General features: G+C 43.4%; 1 protein-coding gene across 1 annotated transcript; it reads left to right on the top strand.

The window, feature by feature from the left end:
- Positions 1-196: 196 nt before the first annotated feature.
- Positions 197-26,584, top strand: SLC31A1 (solute carrier family 31 member 1). Its single transcript, XM_080940382.1, has 5 exons — positions 197-331; positions 22,858-23,055; positions 23,420-23,492; positions 24,905-25,073; positions 25,669-26,584. The coding sequence occupies exons 2-5, from the start codon at positions 22,909-22,911 to the stop codon at positions 25,868-25,870; spliced, it is 591 nt and encodes a 196-aa protein (XP_080796508.1). The 5' UTR covers positions 197-331; positions 22,858-22,908; the 3' UTR covers positions 25,871-26,584.
- Positions 26,585-27,869: the final 1,285 nt, after the last annotated feature.

Below are 27,869 nucleotides of genomic sequence, written 5' to 3'. Positions count from 1 at the left end.
CTGCTTTCCGGCAGGACAAACTCTCTCACGGTAGTGAGGCCCAGAGGAGACCCAGCGGTAGAGAAGGTGGAGCAAAGGCAAATGAGGAGGTGCGCTCCCAGTGACGCAAGGCCTCGCCAGCCCTCCGAGAGGGTGGAGTTCCTAGGTTCTGGGCGATGATTGGTCAGATTGCCCAAGGGGCGGGGCCAGGCCAGGAATCGGCGGCCTTTACTGCGGTCGTGGGACACGTCGAGCAGGGCTGTAGTGGCGGGGGCTTTGGGAGAAGTCCAGACCCGGTTAGGGGATCCAGTTCTGAGAGGAAGACTCAGGCGGCGGGGCTTGCCCTGGGAAGGTAAGGCCTCTCCCCTCCATTTCCCAAACCCTGCTGGTTCGCTGTCCTTTTCCCTCCCGAACCAGGACCCCCCTCAGCTCCCTTAGGTTGGGCGGAAGGAGAAAGAGCCCTGGACTAGAAGTCATGGGATCTGAGCCGTGCGGTGGCAGGGACCCTACAGCGACATTGCTGTTTTGACCTTTGGCAGGGTGCTCGGTGCCTCAGTTTCCCCACCTATGCAAAGGATCGCGTATCCAGGGTCTCCGTATGCGGTCTGCCAAGGTTTTAAATCTCTGAAATCATCGAGTCCGATCCGGGTCTCCTCGTAATAAACTAATTTGCAGACAAGAAAGCAGGAGAACTAGCCACTTGGGTGATTAGTCCGAGGTCACACAGAGTAAAGGACAGACCTGGTACTTTGAGTCAGGGTTTAGAGAGCTGATGAGTCTGGCCCTTACTTAACTAGACTCTGCGGCATACGGCTTGGGAAGTGACACTGTTTCTAAAGTCCTGATAGGAGAAGTCCAGAAGAGCTGGGATATTCGGGAGGGTGGATGATGGACAGGACTTTGGAGGTAGAAAATCCTCAGTCCAGTTTTGCTGAGCTGAGTTTTGCTGCCAAGGTTTTAAGTCAACATTAGTTGTTGCTGGACTTCTCCGCCTCCAGTTTCGCCCTCACTGTGTGTCTTTTTTTCTGATTTCTTTGGTTAACTTGGTATCTTTTCTTTTCTTTTCTTTTTTAACGATCTTGAACTAGACCTGGCTTAGCCACGCTGTGGATAAGCAGATAGCGTGTCCTAGCCCATTTCCACAGTTCTCACTGGGTTCTTTCTGTTTTTCTTCCCAGTCAGATTGGTCCTGTAAGTAAGTGTCTCTTAGGATTGCTTTTTAGTCTCTTCTGATGATACTGAAGAAATGATAGCTCGTTCCCAGAGAACTTTGTACCTCTTGGCACTTCCCCTGTGGGACTTTTTATTATAGTTTTTGAACTACTAACTTGTAAGTCTTCTTGCCCACAGTGGATTCTCGTTAATTTTTTTATTAGATTGAATAATATAATTTATCCTTGTTCCCTTGTTCCTTAATTTACTCTCCGGTCCCCCCCCCCCCCCCCGTGACCCAAAGAGCCCAGCAACGTCTCTTGTCTTTTATAGGTAGCTTCCAGAAGGATAAAAATGCTGCTCTGGCCGAGAACTGTCTGGGTTGCTTGGTCTCTTTTGTTTATTGAAGGTGACTGTACTATTGTCTGAAACTCCGGGGGAGGGGGAGGGGAAATAGTGTAGGTAGAAATATTATATGTTGCTTATAATCTTTGGGAGTAAATTATTCCTGTTTATCCTCGGATAAGGCTGTCAGTCTGCTTCCTGTGTTTATTTTTACAGATTAAGATGTTTAAAGCAGTGACTGTTAAAGCAGTGATAACTGGAATCTGGGCAGTAGGATGGGAGCCTGTGGCATTAGCTCCGTGTAACGTGAACTTGAGTGGGTGGGGATGAGTGGAGACTTCTAACCCAGCCCAAGGCCTGAGCACCCCGGCACTAAAATATTTCGGAAATGATTTTTTTCTTTCTCTTTCTTTTTCTCTTCTTTCTTTCTTTCTTTCTTTCTTTTTTTTTTTTTTAAAGATGGTCTATTTATATAGCCCTGGGTGTCCTAAAACTTACTATGTAGACCAGGATAACCTTGAACTCTCACAGAAATACACCTGCCTATGCCTTTCCAGAGCTGGGATTACATATTATCTGTGGCTGCTCTACAGTGGTCCGTCGTGCTGGGAGAAAAAGTCTAAAGCCTAGGCCATCCAGAACACAGTGATGGAGAGACCACACCTTGACTGCTTTCAGGCCCTCTACCAAATCTTCACTTCAGAATCCTGAAGGCAGATTGGTGGTGGGTGGGGGGGGGTCACTGGATTTTTTTTTCCCCCTTTTCCCAGTATGGCCACATTGAATAAATCTCTTCTTTGTCAGTTAAATTGTTTGGGAACTCTTCAGGATTCTTCTCTGACAGTTTGAGATAATATACACAGAGAATTAAGAAGTAACATTTAGAAGCAACCCAAAGCCATATTTATTAGAATCCAAAGTAACAAGTTTCCAGTTAGATCAGCATGAAATGATTTATACTATGCATGACATGATTACTGTTTTCGGCTGGTTGTTTTGATTTTCAGACAGGGTCTCAGTGTGTATCCCCGCTTACCCTGAACTATGCCAACTAGGCTGGCCTCCAGGTCACACCTTTCCTGTACCTTTCCAGTGCTGGGATTATATGAATGACATGATTAACATTTTTAAAATCCGGTTGGTTTAGGAGTCTACAAAGGAAAAGTTTGTCTTTCTTGTGTAGGTAGCCCCTTTATTTCTTCCTAGCAACCCTGGAGCATGGATAATAATCTTAAAAGGTTCAATCTAGTTTCTCTTTGGATTGTAATCTCAATTTGGAGTTGAGGGAAACAGATTCTAGACTGTAAATAAACTGAAATGACTGTTGTGAAGGTAATAATTAAGTGTGAGAAGTCTCTGATCCTTAGCTAGAATGGTGGCCTGTAGTCCCAGCACTGGGGAGAAGAGGGGTTCAGGATCAGAGAAGGCAAGTAGATAACAAGGTTGAGGTCAGCCTGTGTGTGTGCACGTGTGAGTGTGTGTGTGTGCGCATGCGTGCGCGTGCGTGCACGCACATAATGTCTCCGCTCTTTAGGTCATTCCTTTGCCCTCTTGTTTCTATCTTGGCTCTACTGAAGTTTAGTCCCAGGATTGGTAAAAGAGGAAAAAGGTGGCACAATTATCAATAGAAAGTTGAAATGTCTATAATGACAAGATTTCAGCTTATGTCAAATAAATCACCCAGTAAACTCTGCCTTTTAGATTTGCCAGGCAAGCTTGACTGGGGGTGGGGAATAGGGCAATAGGACATTGGGTGCTCATACCACATCCAGCTCTTAGCACAAAAAAGCCAAATTTAAAACAGGGCACCTGTTTTTAGTAACTAGGTAAGAAGTCTTATACTTAATATAATATAATACACTACAGTATTAAGTACACACACACACACACACACACACACACACACCTTGCAGTAGTACTGGGTAAAAAATGCTTTTGAAGTTCTATGGCTTTGAGTTGTATCATTTTATGATTTAGGTAACATCCCCAAGCAGAGGAGGAGCCCATCCTTAGGAATGCAAACCCCGCCGAGAAGAAAGGGGTTGAGAAGGGTCCACCCTACCTCTTTTCCTTTACACAATGGTCGCAGGGTTTTGTACACAACCTGCTTTTGTAGGCTGAGGACGTTATGCTGTACAGCATGAGATGGAAGTCTGCCTCCCAAAAGTAAACCTGGGAAAATGGCTTGAGAGCAAAACATTAACAATACATTGACGAACCTTTTCCAGCCTTGCTGAGCCCTTCCCTTAGTAGTTCTTCTTAAAGAACCATTTGGATCAATCTAATTGTCAGTTGGTCTCCTAAATAAAAAGGGGGATATACCCATAGTCTCTTAGCTCTTTCTGTCTTTTAGAGACCTCACCATGTAAACCCTGCTGACCTGGAACGCAGAGATCCACCTGCCTCTGCCTCCCAGGCATTGCAGTTAAAGATCTGAGCCCTGCCCCAGGAGCAATTCTCCTGTTTTCAGTCATTCCCTCACTGTACTTTGATAACATTCCCTCTTGTTAATTAGTGGTTTGATGGGCCGCCAGTTCTTATTATCTATTTAATTGCAGTTTCCTACCAAACAAAAAGAATTCAACTGTTTTCTAATTTCCGTTTCATACCATATTCTGGGAGCATCCACTGAAATCCTCTGTAACTAAACAACAGATTAAACAATGAAAGACCTTGGATTGTAGCAAGTACACCCTGCCTTTGACTACAGCAAGCAAATAGTTGAAGAAAAGCTTTGCCCCTGCATGTGTCTGAGTAGCTAGCACTCCTTAAATCAAATGATCCCTGGGAAGAGGAAGCAGGAAGATCTGAAATCTAGGGTTGTCCTCAGCTCAGTAGTAAGTTCAAGGCTAGTCTAAGCTATTTGTTTATTTTTGTATGCAGGTGTGGGTATTGGCATGCATACGTGTAGACATCAGAGTACAGCATTGTGGAGTCAGTTCTTTCCTTTCTCCTTGATTGGATTCTGGGTATCAAACTCAGGTCTCCAGGTTTGCTGAACAAAGGCTTTACCCACTGAGCCTTCTCACTGGTGTTTGGTTGTTTCGTTTTTGTTGTTGTTGTTGTTGGTTTTGATTTTTGTTTTTTTTTTTGTTTTTTGTTTTTTTTTTTTTTGCTTTGTTTTCCTTAATGTATAACTAAGATGTGGCCAACTTTAGTCTGTGAAACGTAATGCAGTACTTGGCCCCACCCTGATATTCTATGTAAGGATTCTGAAATCTTTACATAAATAATGCTCCAGATAGTTCAATTACAGGACAGAAACTATACCCAGACTGCACTGGGGCAGTCAGAGAAGGAAGAAAGAGTTCATGTTGCTTGTTTGATTCCAGGATGTGGCTTAAGCAGCAACAAAGGGCAGAGCAGAAGCGGAGTGCAGTGTCCGGGAGGTCCCCTCCCCAGTGGACTTGGGACCTTCTGCCATTGCATAACTAAGGAACCTCTCTGTTTGTCGTATCAAATTTGAGTTGTGTATGGGGAACAGACAAATAAAAGCTTTCTAAAGGCCTTTGTGAAGAATGTATTTCTATACCTGATCTGCTTTGTGTGGAAAGGTGAGAGTAGGCCAAAGGAAAGAGCCTCCGTGGTGCTTACTGCCAAAACAGGAGATATGGGGCTCAGCCACCTCCTGCTTACCCACCTTCCAGCAAACCATCTGGAGACATGGAGGGCAGAGCTCACAGATTCCCATTGCAGAAGCAAATGTAAAGTTGGCAAAGAAGGATGGTAATCTCATTCTCCAGTAACACGTGCCTTGGTTTCCCTCTGTGGAAAATAAAGGAATTGGACCTGGTCACTTATTGTTTCAAGTTGTAAACTGTGTGTACATACTTGTACAAATCATATCGTACAGTGTACTCTGCTCCTCCTCCTGATCTCACCCTGTGTCTGGAAGGTCGTCCTATAAAGATGTACAGACATCCCTTATTGTTTTCCAGAAATATGGTAGCTAATTTAATGAGTGAAGACTTAGGCTGTGCTTTCAGTCTTCTGATGTTGCAGACAGTCCTGTTGTGTGCAGCTTTGTAGGTGTGTCACAAATTGTGACAGCTCACGAATTTGCCCATAGGATGTGTGCATGACACTGGTAACTGAAGCTGACTTGCACAGTGAGAGAAAGGGAAGACCGTTTGAAACCTCTTAACTTCTATTGTTTAGAGACCAGGTCTTCAACGGGGAGCTTGTATAGGTCACTTTGTCAGCCATGAAAGGACAGATGCAGCTCTACACTGCCATCCGAAGCAGCCCAAGGAATTCTCTGAAATGTAGGAACTTTAAAGATACTTTAATATAGGCTCAAATATGAATATTAAGAGAAAGACAGACAGATGTTCTTAAGCTTCCCAAAGGGAGAGAGGGAAAGCAAGACAGACTGAAGTACGGGGTGGGCTTCCTCAGCAGAGTATCTAACCAAATGTCTAGATTAGTCATATCTCATTTTGGTGACTCAGTCTTGAAAAAGTTGCTAAGAACCTTGTTTTCTTTTCTCATTTGGTAAGTGAGGTGGCTCTGTAGAGGCCTTGGACAGAGTTATGAACTGATAAAGCAAAAGTAGGAGCCACTAGTATTGCACAAGGGAATTATTTAGCACATATCCCTTCCCTGTCAATGGGGTTTCTGCTGAGAATCACAAACTACACTGAGGTAAGTCACCTGTGTCACAGTCTCGGACATTTTCTAATGCTTTTCAATATGGCATTCCTTAAGAACTCATTTACAAAATGACTATATTCTAAACTTAGACAAAGAACCAGGTCCCAGGCATACTTACCTTACTTACATACAGGAACATGGCTCTTTAGTACAATCCACAGGAGGGAGACAATGACAGGAACCATGCCGATGTGTTTTCCCCTCTGCTCTCATGTAATAATTATAGGGTATGACTGGTACCTTTCTGAAGTGTGTGGCATCTTCACAACCCTGTGTTTTTGAGGTGAGAGACCATAAAGCAACTCAAAATTGTCAGCCAAAAATAAACTTCTTTTTCTTCCTTGTAATAATATTTATTATTGTTGTTATTATTATTATTATTTTGAGCCACAGTCTCTTGAGACTAGGCTGGCCTCAAACTCCTTAAGTAGGTGAAGGACAACCTTGAGCTTTTGATCCTCTTGCCTCCACCTCTGGGGTCTTAGGAGTAGAGGCACATATGTCACTACATCCAGTTTCTTCCCTCATACTTCCTTAAGCATAGACTGGAACCTTCTCTCCCTCCTTCCTTTCCGCCTTCCTTCTGCTGCTCAGTTCCCAAGGCATTTCTGGAATTTGCTGTGTGCTTTTGCAGCTTTAAGCCAGAGCCTTCTGTCCTTTTGGAGGGCATTTCCTGTGGCCCCTGGGACAGAGGGTACCAATCCAGCTCGCTACCCTTCCAGGTCCCTGCAGGTCCTTTCCCTGCACAGCTTTGTCACCTTTCAACTCCTCATCCCTTTGTGTCTCCCAGAGGAAAGACTAAAGATAAGCAACTACCTTGAGCTGCCTGAGTGTGTATATGTTTTGGTGGTGCATGCAAATGCCTTTCTGGTTTCCAGCATCATTCTTGGTTGAAAATTTGGGAGATAGTTTTGCTGGCTGTGGAGGGAGGCTCACACAGTAGGCACAGCATAAGGGTTCTATGAAACACCATTTCACTCCCATAAATCTCACCTTATGTGTATGAAACCATAAAACTCAAAATGAGGGGGATAACTTTTTTATTTTGGTTTCATTTTTTGTTTGTTTGTTTGGGGGTATTGGTTTTGGTTTGGTTTGGGTTTTATTTTATTACTGTGTTTTTGGTTTTTGTTGTGGTTTGAGATAGGGTCTCTCTATTACGTAGCTCTGATTGACCTGGAACTAAGTATGTGGACCAGGCTGGCCTCAAACTCACAGAGATCCACCTGCCTCTGCCTCCTAAATGCTGGAATTAAAGGTATATGCCATCACATCTGACAACTAAGAACTCTTACGGTCACCAAGATGTACAGTAAGAAGATACAATTTGATTAGCATTGACATTTTGGATTTTAGAATAAGACTCACATGTTGACTAGGCTCTGAGCATTCCTAGTCTTTCTGTGGAATGGCTCCAATGACCCCTGAGGGGCAAGCAGTAACCGGGCCAGCTGTTGAACTACCAATCCTAGAAAGTAAAGGAGAGAATTGTGACTAACACAGCCTTCCCTAGGTAGCCCTACTAAAGGTTTCCAGTCTTCCAGGGAAAGTTGCTGTTGGATGATAGAAGGCCCGCAGGCCACATTTTCCTGCTTAGGTAATCTGTTAGAGGCTCAGAAAACTACCTATGAAAAGAGTTTCCTTGTTTTGACTTTAGCAATTCCAGAGGATGCCATCTTGTACCTCTGAACTGTTCCTATTCCTGAACTTGAATGTAGAAAAGATAAAATGGACAAGAATATTTTATTATCTACATATATACACTGTGGTGTCATAACATTCCATCTCAAGGTGGCATTTTGAACCTTCATCTTTCCCTTCCCAAAATCCTAGTGAAATTATTGGATGGATGGATGGATGGATGGATGGATGGATGGATGGATGGATGGATGGATGGATGGATATGCAATTATGCTGGGAGGTGGTGGTGCATACCTTTTATCCCAGCACTTAGGAGGCAGAGGCAGGTGGATCTCTGGGAGTTTGAGGACAATCTGGTCGACAGAGTGAGTTCAGGAGAGCCAGAACTACACAGAGAAACCATGTCCGGAAAAAGAAGAAAGAATTATAAGAAAAAAAGTATCTTCCGTAGTCAGAAAGCAGGCAGAGGTGGTAACTTTGAAACAGTGCAGGGAAAGTAAGGTGCAGATGGGAAGTAGGAAGATGACCGAGGGAAAGTAAGGTGCAGATGGGAAGTAGGAAGATGACCGAGCACATGGTAAACGTGGGCCCAGGGCATCCCTGCCTCTTGGGACGGAGACTGAAAAGCAGGGTGGCCCTGGGACGTGCAGCTGTGTCGTGTAGAGTAGCGCTGCACACCTTTAGTTCCAGTTGATTTCTGAGAGTTCTAATCCATCCTGGTCTACACAGTGATTCCCAGGCCTGTGGGTTAGCAGCCAGGCAGGTAGTCCTGAGTGTTACCTGATACATTCTTAGCCCTTCAGTTGGTAGAAAATAGGATTTCGTGAAGTAAAAAACAAAGGTTTCCATCTGTTTGTCACGGTGTTCTGATTACTGAGCTGGAAAGAATAGCTTTTGGAGAGGCCTAAAGACAACCGAGAAGAAACCCTAATTAAGCTACGGCATCGGCAATATTCCAGATTCTTCATTATTTTTTAATTTTTAGCAGTCAGTCAGCCTCCACAGACACCTTTCCAGGAATTCTGTGAGAACTAGTTATATCTCCAGAACTCAGGTTGGGGAAGGACAAAACTAACTCCTTCTACTCCTATCTCTGGAGTCCTCAGATGAAAGGCCTACAGACAAATAGTAGCTAAATAAATGTAACTCGTAAGAGGGTTTGGGGGTTTGGTTTGCTTTTGTTTTTTTTTTTTTTTTTCTTTTTTTTTTTTTCTTTTACTTTTTTGCTGTTTCTAAGACAGGATTTCTCTGTGTAGCCCTGGCTGTCCTGAAACTCAGATCTGCTTGCCTGAGTGCTGGGATTAAAGGCTGTGTCCCCACCACCCAGCCTTTTTTTAAAGAAGTTACAGTTTCCGGAGGGGGTTAGGAGGCAGGGTTTGTTGTTGCTTGTTTTTGAGACTGTTTCTTCCTCTGTCCCCGTGGCTGACCTCTAGCTCTCAGAGATCCTCCTGCTTGTGCTGAGGTTAAAGGGATCCTGTGACACCTGACACTGTAATGGTGCTGAAGATTTGTGGAGGACTTACTGGGTTTTGACACTGTGCTTGAGTGTTTACATCCACTTTGTCTATACAGATGCTATAGTCTTTCTCCGTTTTACTTATTCTGAGTGTCTGAGACAGTGAATCACTCATTGTTTAGCCCAGGCTAGCCTTGTAGCCCTCGTGGCTCAGCCTTGTGGTTTCAGGCTGGAATTACAGCCACGATTACACCCAGCTTTGTCACCCCTATTAGAGGGAATTAGCCTCTTCTCTTACCTCAGTGGAGTCCTGATAATATCTCTCATAGTCACCCTCTGAGATAAGTTACTCTATTTTCCCTGTTTCAGAGCTGAGGCACAAAGCTAGTACGTAATTTGCCCACAGGCACTCAGCCAGTAAGTACCACCCACCATCACTGGAAAGTGAATACAGATGGCTTGCAAATTTGTAGAATTGCCATAACTAGGAAGGAAAAATGTCTCTTTTCTGTGCATAGCTTCCTTGTTTTTAAAACTGGAAATGCAAAACTACAGAAGGTATATGATTTGGGGCCAGCGAGGGCTACCTTAGGGTAAAAGCACTTGGCAGCAGGCTTCTTTGCCTGCTAAGTTATCTCATTGGTCCATCCGAAGAGTATCTCAATGTATCACACTTACCTCAGATTGTATCACACACTGAATAGGGAGAGTTCCTGTGGTACCATTTTTTTTAAGAGTTATACATTACTATGATCTGTCATTTAGATGCTAGAAAGAACAGCCAGTGCTCTTAACCATCTCTTGCTTCTTGTTTGTTTGTTTGTTTGTTTGTTTGTTTGTTTTGTTTTGAGACAAGGTCTCACTAGGTAGACCAGGCTGACCTTGAACGTATGTAGCCCAAGTTGGCCTGGACCTCATAATTCTTCCTCCTTAGCTCTCTGGATTTATATATTCAGCAATGTTACTAGAAATTCTGATCCAAGTAGCCTTTGGAGTGTGCTTTTTTTTTTAGTTAGGAAGAAAGTGATTAGCATTTATTATTTATTTTGTATATTATTAGGGTAGCCATTGTTTCATATATACGTTTACATTTGATTTTTATAATGTTGTGATGTTAATATCCCAGGTTTATGTGTTCATATATGAGTTCGTGTCCGACTCCGGAAGCCGTCTCCCCTTTAGGCAAAATGCCTCTCAGAGGAGATGATTATCTGAGAGTGAACTGGAAAACGCAGATGATCTGTGTGTGTGATAAGTAAATGCTAAAGCCTCCGAAAGGTCAGAATGTCAAAAGCACAGCAGCTCCGAGGCAATTATAAAGGCAAGGGTGTGTTTGCTCTATTGGAACTGCTGTCCACATCTGAACTTTTAAACTGAATAGGCACTAAAGATAAATTATTCCATCCTTTGACCAAGAGAACTATAAAAGGTTAAATTGCTTAATGTATACGGAAAATATTCAAGGCTAGAACCAAAATTTCTAATTGTAATTATCATAAGGTTTTGGGTGGCCTTGAACTCATGTTGCCTGGGAATTATGTGGAGCAGTGGGAATCTATGAATGGGAACTGTTTTCTAGCTGTGAACTTGGTGAGAGAGGCTAGGGATGCTACTAAACACCCTGTAACATGCGGCAGCTTGTGATAAAGCATTGTCTAGCTCAAAATGTCAGCAATACTGAGACTAAGAAGTGTTTTACACAAAATGACTCTGCATAATGGTGTTGGAACAAGCATCCAACTTGTTGTCCACCGTCTTTAAAGCAGTATATTACCAACTGGAGCTTCCTACTGCTGGTCACTGGTGTTGTGGGGGTCGTGTAAGGGAAGCCTGAGGTTTGTGCTGCTGTAGAAAGAGTTCTGCTCTAACAGTGAGAAATTATTAAGCACTTGTGTTTTTATATTCTGCTGCATGTTCTTCCTGGAACTTAAGTCTACCTGCATTTTATTTGTTTGCTTGGCTGGCTGGCTGGCTGGCTGGCTGGCTGACAAGAATCAGATTTAAATGGTTTATCCAAGTTCTTTGAACTTAGCACAGCTTCTGAGCATGGTATTTACTGCAAACCTAAAGACCATGAACTGGGAGCCAGAAATGAACAGAGCCAGGATGTGAGTACTGTATAACTCTCTGCTTGCTACTTGGAAAGAACACACAGTTACCCTTCAGATACAGTGTATAAGCTGGTGAACCCTAAGTCCTTTAACTGATACTTCTTTACTCTCTCCGTGAGCAAAGTCTGAACAAAGGAACAAACACTTTCGGTCTCATTAACCTCATGTCTCCTGACTGTGTTGTTGACCTTGGATGCCCTAGATTCTTCTCTTGCCTTGGTGGGACACGTTCCTGCTCATATACCAAGCTCTAATAATTTAGTAGTTCTTTTGTTTTTGGTTTGTTTGTTTGTTTGTTTTTACAGAATAGAGTTTTTTCAGGTCATGGGGGAGTTAAGAGGGTAGTGGAGACACAGAGAATAGAGAAGTAGAGGCCGGCCATGAGCACTTGGATCGAGAGGGGGGAGAGGAGAGGTGGAGGGGAGAGCAAGAGTGGGAGAGCAAAGAGCAGAAACACAAGAGCAACTTAGTAGTTCTTCAGTGCCACCTCCATAAGGAGCCCTCCTCTTTCCTTCCTCGCTGCCCCATTCTGTCTAATTGTGTTCCTGTGTGTCTTCCGTGGACAGTTGTTCCCTCTTCATCCACTTGTGCCAGATTGTGTATACCTACACAGACTTTCTTCTGTAGTTAATGGGGATTTCCCCCCTTAGAGGAGCTTCCCCAAAAGCAAATAGCTTGTCATTTCCATCTAGTTCCATGGAGATGGATATTAAGATCTACACCGGTTTATAAGAGCTAATAAATACTTTTGCATTGTGCGGAGGGGAAAGTTCTTGTGTAGCATAGACTGGCCTAGAGTCACTATGTCACTAAGGATAATCTTGATCTTCTGGTCCTGCTTTTACTTCCTAAATATTAGGAATACTGACTTGCACCACCATGCTGTTTATGTGCTGGTGCTGGGTATGGAGCCCAGGGTTTCCTGCATGCTGGCAAGCCCTCAGCCAAACAGGTAAGCTTCATACACAGCCCTACTGTATCCCTTTGAAAGATGTTCTTCCAGAGGCTAGAAGGTAGGAATTAGAAAGTTTCTTGTCTTCAAGGAACTTAGGGTGTATATCTGGTATGTTTAGAACTATTGGCTAAAATTTTCCTAAGTAGCAGAGTCCAAAACAAGAGATTTCTTCTGTTAGAAATACAAGAAAATCCTCATCAAAGGGGTAGCCTAGTTCCACAGAATGAACTAGAGCACACACTCACAAGAGTCATGGGCCCTGAATTATTCTTAGTGTGGGTGCTGTGTGTGTACTGCACAGTGAGTGGAAACAGGAACAGGGTTTGTACCTATGGAAATACGGGAGAAAAGGGAGTTTCAAGAGGGCATAGTCAAAACAACAACAACAAAGAAAGCAAGTTTCAAAGTGCTAAAGTCATTTGGAAAAGCTATGGTCTGTCTTAGTGAAACACGTCCGTGTGAAGAGAATTAGACTGAGGAGGAATAAAAGGAGGGAAGGAGGGGGAGATGTGGGGGGAGAAGGGGGGAGAGAGAGAGAGAGAGAGAGGGAGAGAGAGAGATCCCCATGTGAAGAGGATTAGACTGAGCTATGAGCAGAGTAGACAGACACAGACCTAAGAGTCAGGTAAAACCAGTGTATCATGAGGGAAATACTTCCTCCTATTGCAGCCTAGAAAGCAATTTACAGCTTGAGAAACAGTGAACACCTGGACTAGAGATACTAGTTTAACCTGGACTGCTGGTTCTTGGACCAACACCATCCCCCTGGAAGAGAGAGCTTATATCTCTGGAATGGAGCAATATACTTTCCTGACATGTCCCCGCAGGTGCCGGAGCGGTTATTAAAAATGACTATATTTACAGAAGAGTACTCACTGAAACTTTTCCAAGTTCTTCCCAGTTTCTTTGTTTCTATGGGGTCCTGCTTGCTTGAAACCAGACTTCTTTCCTTAGCATCTCAGGATAATAATAATAACAATAATAATAATAATAATAATAATAATAAAGTCTGCAGAAGTGGTTTGAAATGTTTGTGGTTGATGAGAAGGGATTTTGGAGTAACGCCTCCAGTCACCTGTTTCTTCTGCCTTCTCTCTACACCATTCTGTTAGCATGCTGACAGAAATAAGCACCGATTGAAAAGGTCATGAGGACAGTTCAGGGATTTGTTGCCACCTAGCCCCAGCTAGACTTCCTGGAAAAGGTACTTTCTACAGATGTGTGGTCATCTTAGAAGGAGACCCTGGAACCTAGGGGGGCACTTGTTTCACAAAGACATTGGAAGGTAGACATTTGAGGCTGGAACACAAGAGTGATGTAGGCACAAAGGTGGGAACAGAGCTGCCAATGGGGAAACCCCAAGGCCAGCCAGAAGGTCTTGTAACTTCCAGAGGCTGAGCGAGGTGGGAAGATACAGTTCCTGGCAAGGCCACTGAGGTCTCTGCACCTTCTTCCTCCATCTTCTTGGTTTTTTGTTTTGTTTTGTTTTGTTTTGTGTTTTTTGTTTTTTAAGACAGGGTTTCTCTGTAACAGAGCCCTAGCTATACTAGACTCGCTTTGTAGACCAGGCTAGCCTCAAACTCACAAAGAACCACTACGCCCAGCCCCTTGAAGGATTTTTTAACATGCTGTTTGTTTCAGGTTCTATACAATTATTTAGTAAATGTACAGAATGAATGTATCTGAAGCTGATCTAACCTGACAGTTCTTAAATTTCCTCTATTGTGCATTGGTGTGGTTTTTGTCAAGGTTTAGGGCCTTCAAGGATCAGTTCCTAGGGTCTGGGCTGGCACTTCAGTCCACCAGAACTTTTAGAAACACGTATTTATTATCAGCCTCTCTACTCACATTTGTCTATCAAACATTTTTTTAAGCCATCTGTCTGTAAAGGCAAACCCGTTAGGTCAGAAGTATAAATATTTAAATTTGTAGTTTTAACCTATAGATGTCTATTCAATAAATAGTTGAAGTGAGATTAATGCATCTAAGTCTTAAAGCCTCGCTCAGTGATAGAGTTTACACAAGCTCAAAGCCTTGGGTTCAGTCCCACTACCAGAGGAAATAATGATTTGTCCTACCTGAAAAGTCCCCTTTCCTAGGTACTGTGTCTGTAGGAGATGGAAAGGTAAATGAATAAAGCCGGGTGCTCCCTGAAGTGACTTCAGTAGTGAGATGATGGAGACATTCTGTCCTAGATAGAAGCAGGAATGTAGACGGGGGCCTTGGCTTTGGGTAGGGCTCCACTAACAATATTTTACAGTTAAGGAAATAGAGCTCTAAAAGTTCAAAACAATTTTCACAATGAACTAATTATCATGTCTCATGTTTAAACTCGTTTTCGACTTCTTTTCTCTCCTTTGTTTTGTTGCTTATGTGGTAGTTCTACTTCATGTGTGAACACAAGAGACGTAAGCATAGGGACTGGACAATGGTCATCAGCCCCGTTTGACATTGGCATACTTTCTCCTACCAATGGTGGTCCTCAGTCGATATGTAATGCCTCATGCAGTCAGTCCCCCTGAATTCTGTCTTGCCCCAACAGGCTTCCTGTTTGCCCTTGTTCAGTCTGAACAGCTTAATAAGGTGGGTTGGTGTGGGCTGATGAGACTCAGGACACAAGAAGGTGCCCTTCAACGAATAGCCGGAAACAGAGGGCTTTTTTGTCCTTTTCTGATCAGAATCACATCACGGATTTGCTCTCTACAGACAGAATTAGATTTGGAGTCTTAGGGCAGCTGAATTACTGTCCGGCTGAATATATATATCTCTAGCCAAGAGCCTCAGGAGGAAGAGCCATTAATTGGTAGCTACAGTTTTATGGTTTTAAAACTTGTCAATCCATGCAGCATTTCTTGTTTGCCTAGATTATTGGCTGCTCTCATAAATGAAAGCTCTTAAGTCTAATTGTTTGAAGTAGTTTTCCCCTTTATGTGTCTGGTGGTTGGTTCTTTTTGATGCAGCCTGGGAGCCGAATGTATGAGTAATTCAGTGACATGAATGGGACTGTTGCTTGAACGTGTACAATGGCACAGCCTGGTTTCCTCCTGTGAACAGTGTTTTCAGGGACTGCAGGAATTATCTGAAGTAATGCTTACTGTGACATGTGGTGAAGAAAGAGAAATGAACATTGAGAGCATTGAAAATCTCACTAAAATCAAAGTGATTTTAAATTCACTAAATCAATTGATTAGCCCAACCTGACAACATCTTTCTCCAGAAGCCGGTGAGGATTTATAGATTTATACATGATCCCTTTTGGGGCCAACAGTTAGAGGGACAAACTGAAACATTGTTTCACTCTGTTTTATTTATTTATTTATTTATTTTTGGAGGGGGTGAGTAGGATCTCACTATGTAGCCCTGGCTAGCATAGAACTCATTATTTAGACCAGGCTAGCCTCCATTTTAGAAAGATCTGCCTACCTCTGCCTCCCAAGTGCTGGGCTTAAAAGCATGAAACACCAGGACCAGCTCATTAGGACACTTTAAAATGTGTAAAGCATAGAGGAGAGGGCAGGGTTGATTTTCATAAAGCCATAAGAAAGTTCCCTATAGTCTTCCTCATTGGTGGACTATGAAAGGGGAGATGCATCCTTCATACAAGAAGTTTGGAAAGCTACTTAAAACAGAGTCTGGCTAGTACTCAGACTATCAGCTAGCCCTGAATAAGTCATCAAAAGGTAGTATCAGTGCGGCCAAACTGTACTTGATCTTAGGGACATAGTCCACAAGCATGAATCCTGTTTATAATGTGTTTGACCTTGAGTTTCTTATCTCTTTTTCATTCCAAAAGCAGAAAAGCTGAGTCTGCTTTGTGTTTGTACCAATGTAAAACGAAACTTAACCCTTATAATTTTAAGAATAAAAGCCCTCTTTATCCCCCTTATCGGGGAAAGACCTAGGCAGCCTCCAGAAGGACTGTCCAAGACTCTAGATTACATCTGCCCAGGCTAGGAGGAGGGCCAGCCTGCCAAGCACAACTACTTCCTTATTGCCTTTTGTGGGTCTGCTCCATAGTCCCAAGGGAGCATTTCTCCATCCATATGCCATAGCAGGAAAACAAAAGCGTGTGAAGTTCAGAGCTGACCAGTTAGAAATACAGTGCGTGCTGAGCCTCACGGTACATGAGGATTTTGCTTCCTTACTGATGTTCTGGCTTCTGTACACAAATTCATTTTTATGTTGCTAGAGATTCGAGGACTTCCAAAGTCTGGCTTTTTTAAACATTTTGTTTTACTTGGCTTCGTTTGGCTTTTTGAGGCTGGGTCTCCTTATATAGCTCAAGCTGTCCTGGAACTTGTGACCTGCTTCCCAAGTGCTGGGTTTGCAGGCCTGTACCATGATCTGCCTCAGCCTGCCTCGAGTAGATCTTTTAGGTGAGTCTTTGATAAAGAAGACAGGGGAAACTGATTTCTTTTTTTCTCTCTCTCTCTCTTACAATTTTATTTTTTTAAAAAGAGGGATACATATACAGATTTTTAAAGGCATTTTGGCATAACACTATATGAATATTTTTTGTCAGTACTTAATTCTTTTAGAGGTTTGATAACATGCATTGAAATCCCACTAGTTACCATAAGCATAAAGTACATGTAGGACAGAATGTAACATGGAAACAGTCATTTTCTTGGTGAGTATAGATTAAGCATAATGATTTAAGGTCCAGGTGTACCACACTCTGAGAGGGTGCTATACATTTATTTTTTTTCCTAAGAAGGACTGAGGCTTTCATTTTTTGGCCTTTGTTTTTCTTGAGCTTCATATGGCCTGTGAGTTGTTTCTGGGGTGTTCAGAGCTTTCTGGGGTTAGTGTCCCATTATCAGTGACTGCATATTATGTCTGTTCTTTTGTGACTGGGTTATCTCACTCAGGATGATATTCTCTAGATGCATCCATTTTCTTAGGAATTTCATAAAGTCATTGTTTCTGATAGCTGAGTAGTACTCCATTGTGTAAATGTACCACACTTTTTGTATCCATTCATCTACTGAAGAGCATCTGGGTTCTTTCCAGCTTCTGGTTATTATAAATAGGGCTGCTATGGGCATTGGGGTGCATGTGCCCTTATAGTATGTTGGAGCAGAAACTGCTTTTTCTGATAGTTCTTAGGGGTAGACTGAATGCACTATAATAGAAAGAAAGCTGTTTGTGTGAACACAACGCAGGAAAAGACAGAAAGAACAGCGGGGCTCCCCCACATTCAGTGTCTACTCCACCCTGTGGGGTGCCACTTCTCCATCTGATGGCATCCATTGAGTGGCAGAACCAAGTTCAGGCACCTCTAAAGATAAGGTGCTCATGAGAAGCTGAGTAGAAAGATGTCTTAGCTGCTGTATGGACTAGGTTCCTTAAAATCTGGGCTGTTCTGTTCTGTTTTGTCAGCTCTTAGACTGTTTTGTATTTCCATAAAAATATAAGTTGTCTACACTAGGAGTTTAGGAACTCCCACGTGCCTGCTGTTAAGTTCCTTCACTGCATCTTCCAAACCAAAGGTGATTATCTAATATGGGTCCCACTTGAATTCTATTAAGCGAAAACTAACTTAACCTGAGTGGGCAACAATGTAAATAAAAGTACAGTATCTGTTCTTTCTACCGACTTAGAAAAGCCCCAGTAACATAACAATATTGCAAGTAGGTTTTTATTGGATTGGAAGTTACAAGTCAGGGTTTTGTTTGGTCATTCTCCTTTATAAACGATGTGTGACCCTGATGAAATTACAGCAGAGAAGAACCAAAGGGACAGTTGAGTTTTAGTGTGGAATTGCCATATACCCATAGAATGTCCAAACAGAACCCCATTGGATGATTGCTTTATTGCAGAGATTTTACATTCCGCCTCTTACTCATCACTGCTTGGTCCACTAATTGCTTTATAACAGAGAACTCAATTCCATAAAATGTACACCAGCTACTTTGTGAACCTTGAACCTAGTTCTTAGAAAGAGGTGGGAAGGGTGGAGTTAAATTACAGAAAACAGTTCTTAGAGAGCAAGTTGCCATGAAGCTTGAGAAGCATGAATAAGTCAAACAGAACAGTTCCGGGTTACTATGAGGTTGACCCTAAGCCAGTCTGATGGGCCTTTGGGTTCTGACTTATTTATTCTGTCAGAATCCATTTTTGTTCAGGAATGAACTAAGCTTGGATCAACTTAAAGCTATCACTGGAAGACCAACAATACTAATTTTCTTCCTATAAATAGAATTTCTATTGTATGTGTGTATAGCCAATTTTATAGACAGACAGACAGACAGACAGAGTCTGTTATCCAGACACATGGGCACAGTATTGAATAGCTAAATTAACAGAAAAAATATAGACTAGGACTTATTATGATCTAAAATTTCAGAGTACTAGAAAGATAACTCAGTGGTTAAAATCACTGGCTGCAAATCTAGAAATAACCCAGATGTCCTTCAACAGAGGAGTGGATACAGAAAGTGTGGTATATTTACACAATGGAGTACTACTCAGCTATTAGAAACAAAGACTTCATGAAATTCTTAGGCAAATGGAAGCTATCATCCTGAGTGACGTAACCCAGTCACAAAAGAACACAAATTGTATGTGCTCACTGATAATCAGATACTAGCCCAAAATATCAGAATACCCAAGATACGATTCACAGACCATATGAAGCTTAAAATGAAGACCAAAGTGGGGATGCTTCAGTCCTTAGAAGGGGGAACAAAATACTCATGGGAGGAAATACAACGAGTGGAGCAGAGACTGAGGGAAAGGCCATCCAGAGACTGCCCCACCCGGGGATCCATCCCGTATACAGTCACCAAACATAGTCACTACTGCGATGCCAAGAAATGCTTGCTGACAGGAGCCTGATATGGATGTCTCCTGAGAGACTCTGCCAGAGCCTTACTGATACAAATGAGGATGCTTTTGCAGCCAACCATCGGACTGAGCATGGGGACCCCAATGGAGGAGTTAGAGGAAGGACTGAAGGAGATGAAGGGGTTTGCAGCCCCATAGGAAGACCAAAATATCAACCAACCAGACCCCCTCCCCAAGCTCCCAGGGAGTAAACCACCAACGAAAGAGCACATGTGGAGGGACCCGTGGCTCCAGCTGTGTATGTTAGCAGAGGATGGCTTTGTTTGGCAGCAATAGGAGAAGCCCTTGATCCTCTTCAGGCTCGTTTCCCCAGTGTAAGGGAATGCCATAGAGTTGAGGTGAGGGTGGGTGAGAGAGGGAGCTTCCTCATAGAAGTAGGGGGAAGAGGTATTCGAGGGGGGAGAACTGGGGAAGGGGATAACATTTGAAATGTAAATAAAAAAATATTTAATAAAAAGGGGGAAAAATCATTGGCTGCTCTTGCAAAGAACCCAAGTTTGAGTTCCCGTACCCAAACAGTGGCTCATAGCCATCTGTCAGCAGTTCCTGGTCCAGAGGCCCTGATGCTCTTCTCACCTCCACGGTGACCAGACGCACACTTCGTGAACAGATGATGTACGCAAGGCACAAACTTCGTACAATAAAAGTAAATAGAGATACAAAATAAAGTAACATTAAATAATTTTCCATGCTGGTGACTGACGGCAGGGCCTTGCTTGTACTGGGCAAGTGCCCAGCCACTGAGCTATAACTCCAACCCTTACTTACAGTGTTTTCATAAATAATTCCTAAGTTCTTCCTGCTTAACATTTATGTTATATATTGTATAGATTTGGTTTGACATAGTTCTGTTGGATCTTTCCTAATCTCACCCCTTCACTGTTAGGGTCAAGCTCAGAGCCCTCACACATGCTAAGGGAATGATGTATCACTGAGCTACAATCCTCAGGGCAAGCTTAGTGAGCACAAGGGCTTCAGGTTGCAGTTTGAGCTACACAGTATATAGATTTCCACCAATCTGTACTTCCCTATCAGACAGCACTGGGTAAGCCCTGCAAAAGGTTCTCATTACAGAAGTCCATTGTCCACTACAAGAAAAACAAGCAGATTGTCTTCCTGCTCTCTTCCCTAGTGCATCTGCATGTGGAATGCATCCTACACGCAGGAAGCTGCAGAGCAGGTGCGTAGCTGAAAGCTGTTCCTGAGCTATGAACATATGAATGTATGAATTCCTGGGCCACAGGCTGTGTGAAGAGTTTTTGATAGTTTACCATTGAATAGATCTCTAATTGAAACATGGGGCTTAAACAAAAGGAAACCTCCAGGTCTTCAAAACAATGTTGGCAGAGTTTGAAGAAATCAAGGGTGCAGGACTCAAGTAGCTGTGTTGCTGTGTTTCTGCTTTTAAAGAATGTCATGAGGTGCGTGCTCTAAGGAAAGATGGTTCGTTTCTTTATCTTCCTCGGCCTCGTAGAAATAATAACCAACAAAATGTGCATGGCCTGGATTTCTGTTGATAAGATGGAATGAAATTATCTTTGGTGCTTTTCTGTTATTGCTTCTAACCTTGTACTGGAAGAAAATAAAATTTGTACCTTCTGTTCACAAGTCTTGATTAGTCATTCTGGTTCCTTGTATTCTGATGACATTTCATTTATTGGGTTCAGAATCATAAATTGTAATTAATAATCCCACCATAACTTCATACTTTTTCTATTTTAAAGGTAAACTGCTGACTGCTGGCCCATGGTCTCATTGTTGATACTGTGGGTTCACTCACCATTATCTTTCATTATTTGGTGTTTATTATAAAATTTTCACAAGCAAAACCACTTAATACCGTAACAGTGGTGTTAAGGGGAGACAGTGTCACGTCCGTAATGTAGGATCTAGGTGACAGTTACAGGAATTGAAAGGATAGAATTGTGCCTGTCCTGTGAGCGCTCTGGGCACACAGCGTCCTGGCTGTGAATACTCTGCTGGGGGAGCCATCTTTGACATCTCACCGATGTCATGCGCGCTGCTTGTCTCCTCCATAGTGCCGATTGCGTCATGAGATTGTGTCACCTCACTGCACCTCTCCTTATCAGGTACTTTGCTTTACTTGCTGTGGATTACTCATACTTAGCTCCAGCTGTGGCCTTGATAGGAGCTTGATCAATGAGTAATCAGAAGCAGACACAGACTCAAGTCCATGGATGCCTAATTGGAATTTCCTTTACCTTTTTGAGACAAGGTCTCACAGTGTAGCCCACTATTGACTCAGAATCTGTCTCCCTCAACCTCCTGAGTGCTGAGATTACAGGTGTATACATACCATCATGTCCTGCTACTGCTTTGAATTTCTCCTCAGACTGGAGCTGTGGGACACAAAGAGATCCCAGGAGGTAGACAGATGGCTCAGAGGTTAAGCAAACTTGGTAGTTGGCTCCCAGGTTAAGCAAACTTGCTGGTTTTGCAGAAGGCCCAGGCTCCGTTTCCAGCACTCCACATAGTGGCTCACTTGTATCTGTAACTCCAGTTTCAAGGGATCCAGCATTCTCTTCTGGTCTCCATGGGCACTGCACACAAGTGATACACATTCATCCATGCAGGCAGAATACTCATACACATGCAACAAATAAAACTCAGGTAAAACAGCTTCTAGTGGGGGAAGAGGAGTAGGACGCACACCTGAGGGGGCTGAGTTTGAGGCTAGCCTGGTCTATAGAGAGAATTCCAGGGCAGCCAGAGATACCCCATCTTGACAAACCAAATAAAAGGGGGGGAGATGGAGAGATGGCTCAGCGGTTAAGAGCACGGACTGTTCTTCCTGAGGTCCTGAGTTCAATTCCCAGCAACCACATGGTGGCTCACAACCATCTGTAATGAGATCTGATGCCCTCTTCTTGGTTGTCTGAAGACAGCGACCATGTACTCACAATACATAAAATAACAATAATAATAAATCTTTTTAGAAAGACCAAAAAAAAAAAAAAAGAAAGAAAGAAAAAGGTTTTTATGAAAATCTCCCTCTGCACATATATCCAAACTCCCCAGTCCCCAGCCTCCACAGCAGCCGTGAGAGTTGCTGCCCCTCAACCCATGTTGACTCTGCAGAAAAGCATTACCGTGATGTGATGCAGGAGACAAGGCTGAATGTGCAGCGTCCAAATCTAATTTAATAGTTCATCCAATTTATACCTTGTTTTTCACATTCATAACTAATGTCCTGGTGCGACTGAAGCTCTCTGAAGTCTGGGCACACGCTTTGCCTGAGGCAGCAACAGACCTTTCTCCAGACTGAAATGAGCTCAAAGTTGATTGTCCTGCAAGCCTAAGAAGAACCTGAACATCCCGGTTAAACACAGACCACCCCAATTAGGAGACTCATGTGAAGTCTTGGCTTTTTATCTACTGTTGTTTATGATTAAACAGCCTTAGAGCAATTACATTTTGTTAATGGCTTACACTTATACGTTATTACAAATTATCTACTTCCTGCCATCTGAAGGGGCTGGGTTTTTCTACCTTAAATGAAACACACATTAAAGCCTGTGTCTTAGAGGAGCAGCTCCGCAGAGGAAGGAATGGGTTTCTAAGGCCTTCAGGACAAGCTTTTGGTCCTTTTCCTCCATGCACTAGGAGAGCATTTGTCAGTTGGGCAAAAGTCTGTATAGACAAAGTATTGATCAAGGAAATTCTATGTTCTTAATATATAATTGTTTCTCTTGAAGATTTTTTCCGCTGACTCATCTTTCTCTGGAAAACTGGATCCTTCGGACCATATGGGGATGAACCATATGGGGGTGCACCATATGGGGATGAACCACACGGACAACATTACCATGCCACCTCACCATCACCCGACGACCTCGGCCTCACACTCGCACGGTGGCTCGCACGGTGGAGGCGACAGCATGATGATGATGATGGTAAGGGTCACACACGCGGTCGCCCGACGGGGAAAGCACGGCAGACCCCACAGGCCAGTGTTCATGTGGCAGGCTTGTCACGGAGTGACACCAGAGCCAAGATGTTCTAGGAGTCTTTCTTTTGGAACTCCCCCTTTCCTGAATTAAATCCTAGTGTTTGTGGTTTGTGTAGAAAAGAGAGAAAGGCAGGAGATTGGGGTGAGGGAGGCTCTTAGTGCCAAGGTAGTAAAGCCTCCCACTGCTTCAAGTATTTCTTCCTACCCAGACCTGTTACTTTCAAGTGTTCTAAGTCTCTTTCCTGAGACTCCCAGATCCCCATTAGGATCCTCAGTCTTCTCTAACTGATTGTTTGGTTTTCTGGCAGCCTATGACCTTCTACTTTGACTTTAAGAATGTGGAGCTATTGTTTTCCGGTTTGGTAATCAACACACCTGGAGGTGAGTAACCGTCAGATAACCTTTGAAGATGACAGTGTCACCCAGCACCTCTCTCTGTCCTGTCACGGGGTCTCTATGGTTGTGCTACGTGACTATCGCAATTCCCGGTCCCTAGGCACAAGACGCCATACGTACATTTTTGATCCTCCAGTGAGCTTCCTTTAATTAATGTATAGGCTTAAAATATAATTAAAATGACAGATAAAGATCTTTCGAAATCCTTTTCTTGTTTGTGAAGTTACTGGTCCTATGCCTAAGACTATAAGCATATCCAAATATCACAGTGTAACCCTAGGTTAAAAACTGTTGATCTTGCCAAGTATGGGAGCACATACCTTTAATCGCAGCAGTTGAGAGACAGAGACAGGAAGATCTTTGTGAGTTCAAGGATAACCAAGACTACATAGATGCTGCCTCCAAAAACAACAGTGTTGATCTCATAACTGCCTGTTTGCAGATAACCCTAACCCTTGTGTAGTAGAAATGGTGTGCGCTGAATCACACAGTTAGTACCTCAGAGCTAAAACAAGGATCATAATTTCTAGAACTCTCTAAACCAGTGCTTTCTCTGCTGCATCAAACTGTGGTTTCCATATCCCTGGTGCTTGGCATATCCTAGAGCCGCTGTTCATTTTAAGGTGGCTGTCTCTTATCTTTCTGCATCTATCATATATTGGAATGCTTTACATCTAAACTGCAGTTGCATGAGTTTAATGGTCACTTAAACTGCAGTAGGTACCAAACCTATTTTGGAAATAAACCAATTTGCTTTTGGGAGAGGAAGAGAAAACATTTGTCTGAGTAGTGTGTTAAATGTGTTAATCCTATAAATACACTCATTATCGATGCTTAACTATATATGCAGTCCCTTACTGCCTATTCAGATTATATAGGCAGCACTTGTAAAAGCAGGTTGTTTAGCTGGTGTGATAGTGCACACCTGTGAGTCCATTGCTTAGGAGGCTGGGCAGGAGAGTCTCCAGGAGGTCAAGATCAACCTGGGCTGCACAACAAAACCCTGTCAGACAGTCCGACAACAGCTGGCTGTGCCTTCTTCCAGTGTTCCGTACACGGTGCTCGGGTCTAATCAGGGGAAACATGCCCGTGAGTAGAGGCAGTGATTTCTGTTAATGGCTCAGCTCTTCCGAATGGGTAGAAGCGCAGCCACTCAGTGCATTCACAGACCTGACGCCTTCCCTGCTGGGCTTGGTTTGAGGTCGTTCCTGCCATGTAGCTCAGGCTAACTCTACTCATAGTTTTGGCCTCAGTGTCCTGAGCACTGGGGTCACGGGCCTGTATCAGTGTGTCCAGCAGTGTGCTCACTAACAGTGTTAACTGTGCGGTTGTCTCTCCCCTTCTTTCCTCTCTCCCTCCCCTCCCCTTTCCTGGCCCGTCCTTTTTTTCCCCCTCAGAAATGGCTGGAGCTTTTGTGGCAGTGTTTTTACTAGCAATGTTTTATGAAGGACTCAAGATCGCTCGAGAGGGTCTGCTTCGAAAGTCTCAAGTCAGCATTCGCTACAATTCCATGCCTGTCCCAGGGCCAAATGGAACTATCCTTATGGAGACACACAAAACTGTTGGGTAAGACGGTGGAACAGATCCAAAGGAAAATTTCAGGGAGTTCTTAATAGTGTAACAAAGCAGGTGTTCTTTCCTAAGGAGCTGGTGATTCTATGTAACTTTCCAAGTTCCAGGTTGTGGGTCATGGTATTTGGGGACCTGCAAAGGCACATACATATTTGTTCTATGTTGCAAATGTCACTTTGAAAGAAGTTTAACAGTGTTAAAATATTTGCTATATATGATGGGCATTTTAAGACTTTATAGTTAAGATACAAAAGAATGGCAAAGTTCAAACGATTCCTTCCTGTGAGAAGTTAAATGTAGTCAGACATGATGGGTGCCTGAGGTCCCAGCACTTAGAGAAGGCTGGAGGACCTGAATTCAAGACCATACTTGGCTGCACAGTGAGTTTGAGACCATGAGACCCTATCTCAAGGAAAATCAAAAGTTCTTAACAGACGTGGGCAGGCAGGGACACACACACACACACACACACACACACACACACACACACACACCTGAGTTTCCAGGATAGCCATGATGCCGTCCAGTTGAGGCTATGCTAACGGGTACGGCTGCTCTCCTGACTCTTCTGTCTCTGCTTATTCCCCAGGCAGCAGATGCTGAGCTTCCCCCACCTCCTGCAGACAGTACTGCACATCATCCAAGTAGTCATCAGCTACTTCCTCATGCTCATCTTCATGACCTACAATGGGTACCTATGCATTGCAGTAGCAGCAGGGGCTGGGACAGGATACTTTCTCTTCAGCTGGAAGAAGGCGGTGGTGGTTGACATCACGGAGCACTGCCATTAGCGTCCGGCTCCACACGGTCTTATCAATTGCTGTAGGAAGTGTCTTGGGACTGGATCACATGATTCCCTCTCCAATCATCCCTTCTCTGTCCTGTCTCTTTATACACACACACCTACTGAATAGAGGCCTAGCTGACAGTCTCTGATGAGTGGTTTTTCTAATAAGATGAAATTGAGAAGTCACCTGTGAGATGGCTTCTCCTCATCATCCAGAGCCTTGTCTAATCCGGGTAGCTTCCTAGTTAATGACTTGGTTATCTGCTTCTTTTTACTTTTCCGGGTTTTTTTTTTTTTTTTTGGGGGGGGGGGTGTTGTACATTTTTGTTTTAAACAGATAATATGTGTATTTGGTGGGTTGGGTTCTGGGTCAGTGATGGAAAGGATTGTAACTTAAACAGGATTGTTGGCAACTAGGGACATCTCATCCAACTGGGACTTAAATTTCACACTAGAAAATAAGCTCCAGTCTTAACTCAGTGAGTGGGAAACACACGTGCCTCTCTCCAGGCGGAAAGTGTTACACTGGCCCTGGAGTGTGTGGAGAGCGGGTAGGGACTGAGCCAGGCCTACAGCCTGAGTCTAAATTCCCGCTTACCCATTGACTTGTGTTCCTACTTAACATTTGATTAAAATGAACTTGCCGATCAAAACAAAAACAGGACAATCAATTTAAGACAACAGAAATAGATTGCTAAATAAAACCATTAGTATTTTACTTTGACTCAGTACCTTGGTTTGTCCCAACTGAACAAGAGTTTTGTGTGTGTTCCTCAAAACCAATGATTTTCACACTTTACAGTGCTTCAGAATCACCCAGAGGGCTTGTTAAGACACTACTTGGTGGACCTCAACCCCAGAGCCACCAAATTCGCATTTCTAAGTTCCTAGGTGACGTTTCTACTGACAGTCCAAAGGGTTACCTTAAGAGTCTCTGCATTAAACTAGCCAAGTTGCACCTAGAAGGGACGGGGTGGGGGTACCTGGTACCCAGCAGGAACATCTGAATTGCTGGTTAGTAGGTGGTGAGCCTTGGGCAAATGTCATATATAGATGCTGCTGGTCGATACTTAATCATTCCACAAACTTCTCTTCACCTCCAGATACGCTTTATGTGTACCCACATACAATGTGGGATTACAGCCAAAGTACACTTGTCAGCATATGTGAAGTCTCTAGTCCCGGACTTTTAAAGATAATTTTCCTTGGAAGTTATTTGAAGGCCAAGAGACCTTTGATCTGCTGTGTGAGTCAGCCAGTCAAAAGGCCAGAAAGGCGAAAACCCAGCTCTCTTGTCTGGAGAGACATGGGGCATGGTTTGCCAGTGGCCACATTGTTCTCAGTGTACATTCTGTTGGTCCCTGTCTTCTACCTGACCACCTTTATTCATGGGGATTTGGTAGGTCACAGTGGCCAAAACCCCTTTTCTCAACGAAGAATCTCATTGGGTGTTCTGTTAACCATTCATCTACATGAAGGCTTGTTCCCAAACTACCTCTTTCAAGTGATTCTTCCTATGCTGGTCTGTTAAATCCTGCCCTCTTTGGTGCTAGATCCAGTTGTGCCTCAGAGCAGAGGAAACAAACCTGCTGTCTTGTCTGCCCAGTGTTGCTGTTTTGAAGTTTGTAGTTTCTCTGTGAGTGCCAATTAAATACTGAAGAACAAGGAATGTGTACTTTGGTGGTTTTGAACCAAGAGAAGGTTTTAAGCCTACCGGATAAAGGCTAAAAATCTGAGAAATCAACTTTAGAACTTTGCTTTTCTTAGTTCACCCTGCTGTGCTGGTTTTTAGCACTGCAAGTGAATGACAGGTACTGACAGCCGAACATTAAGGTGCAAATAGCCTCCTGTCTTCTCAGACCCAAGGAATAGACCCAGGGGGATACAGAAACCACACTAGTGGTGACCCTGCTCCTCTCTAGAAATCTCCGGATGAGCTGCTATAAAACATTTTCCAGGGGCTGAGATGCAGTTCAGATGTGGATCATTTACCTAGCATATGT

Source organism: Micromys minutus, assembly GCF_963924665.1.
Source record: "Micromys minutus genome assembly, chromosome: 28".
Classification (NCBI taxonomy): Eukaryota; Metazoa; Chordata; class Mammalia; order Rodentia; family Muridae; genus Micromys; species Micromys minutus.
The sequence above is the reverse complement of the archived record's forward strand: the minus strand, read 5'-3'. Positions and strand labels throughout refer to the sequence as shown.

What these genes read in the sequence shown, in the direction of transcription:
- SLC31A1 (XM_080940382.1), top strand. Translation starts at nt 22,909, where the DNA reads ATGGGGATGAACCATATGGGGGTGCACCATATGGGGATGAACCACACG. An exon ending in ACAGCATGATGATGATGATG is followed by an intron (nt 23,056 to 23,419) that starts GTAAGGGTCACA and finishes GTTTTCTGGCAG; the next exon opens with CCTATGACCTTCTACTTTGA. An exon ending in GAGACACACAAAACTGTTGG is followed by an intron (nt 25,074 to 25,668) that starts GTAAGACGGTGG and finishes CTTATTCCCCAG; the next exon opens with GCAGCAGATGCTGAGCTTCC.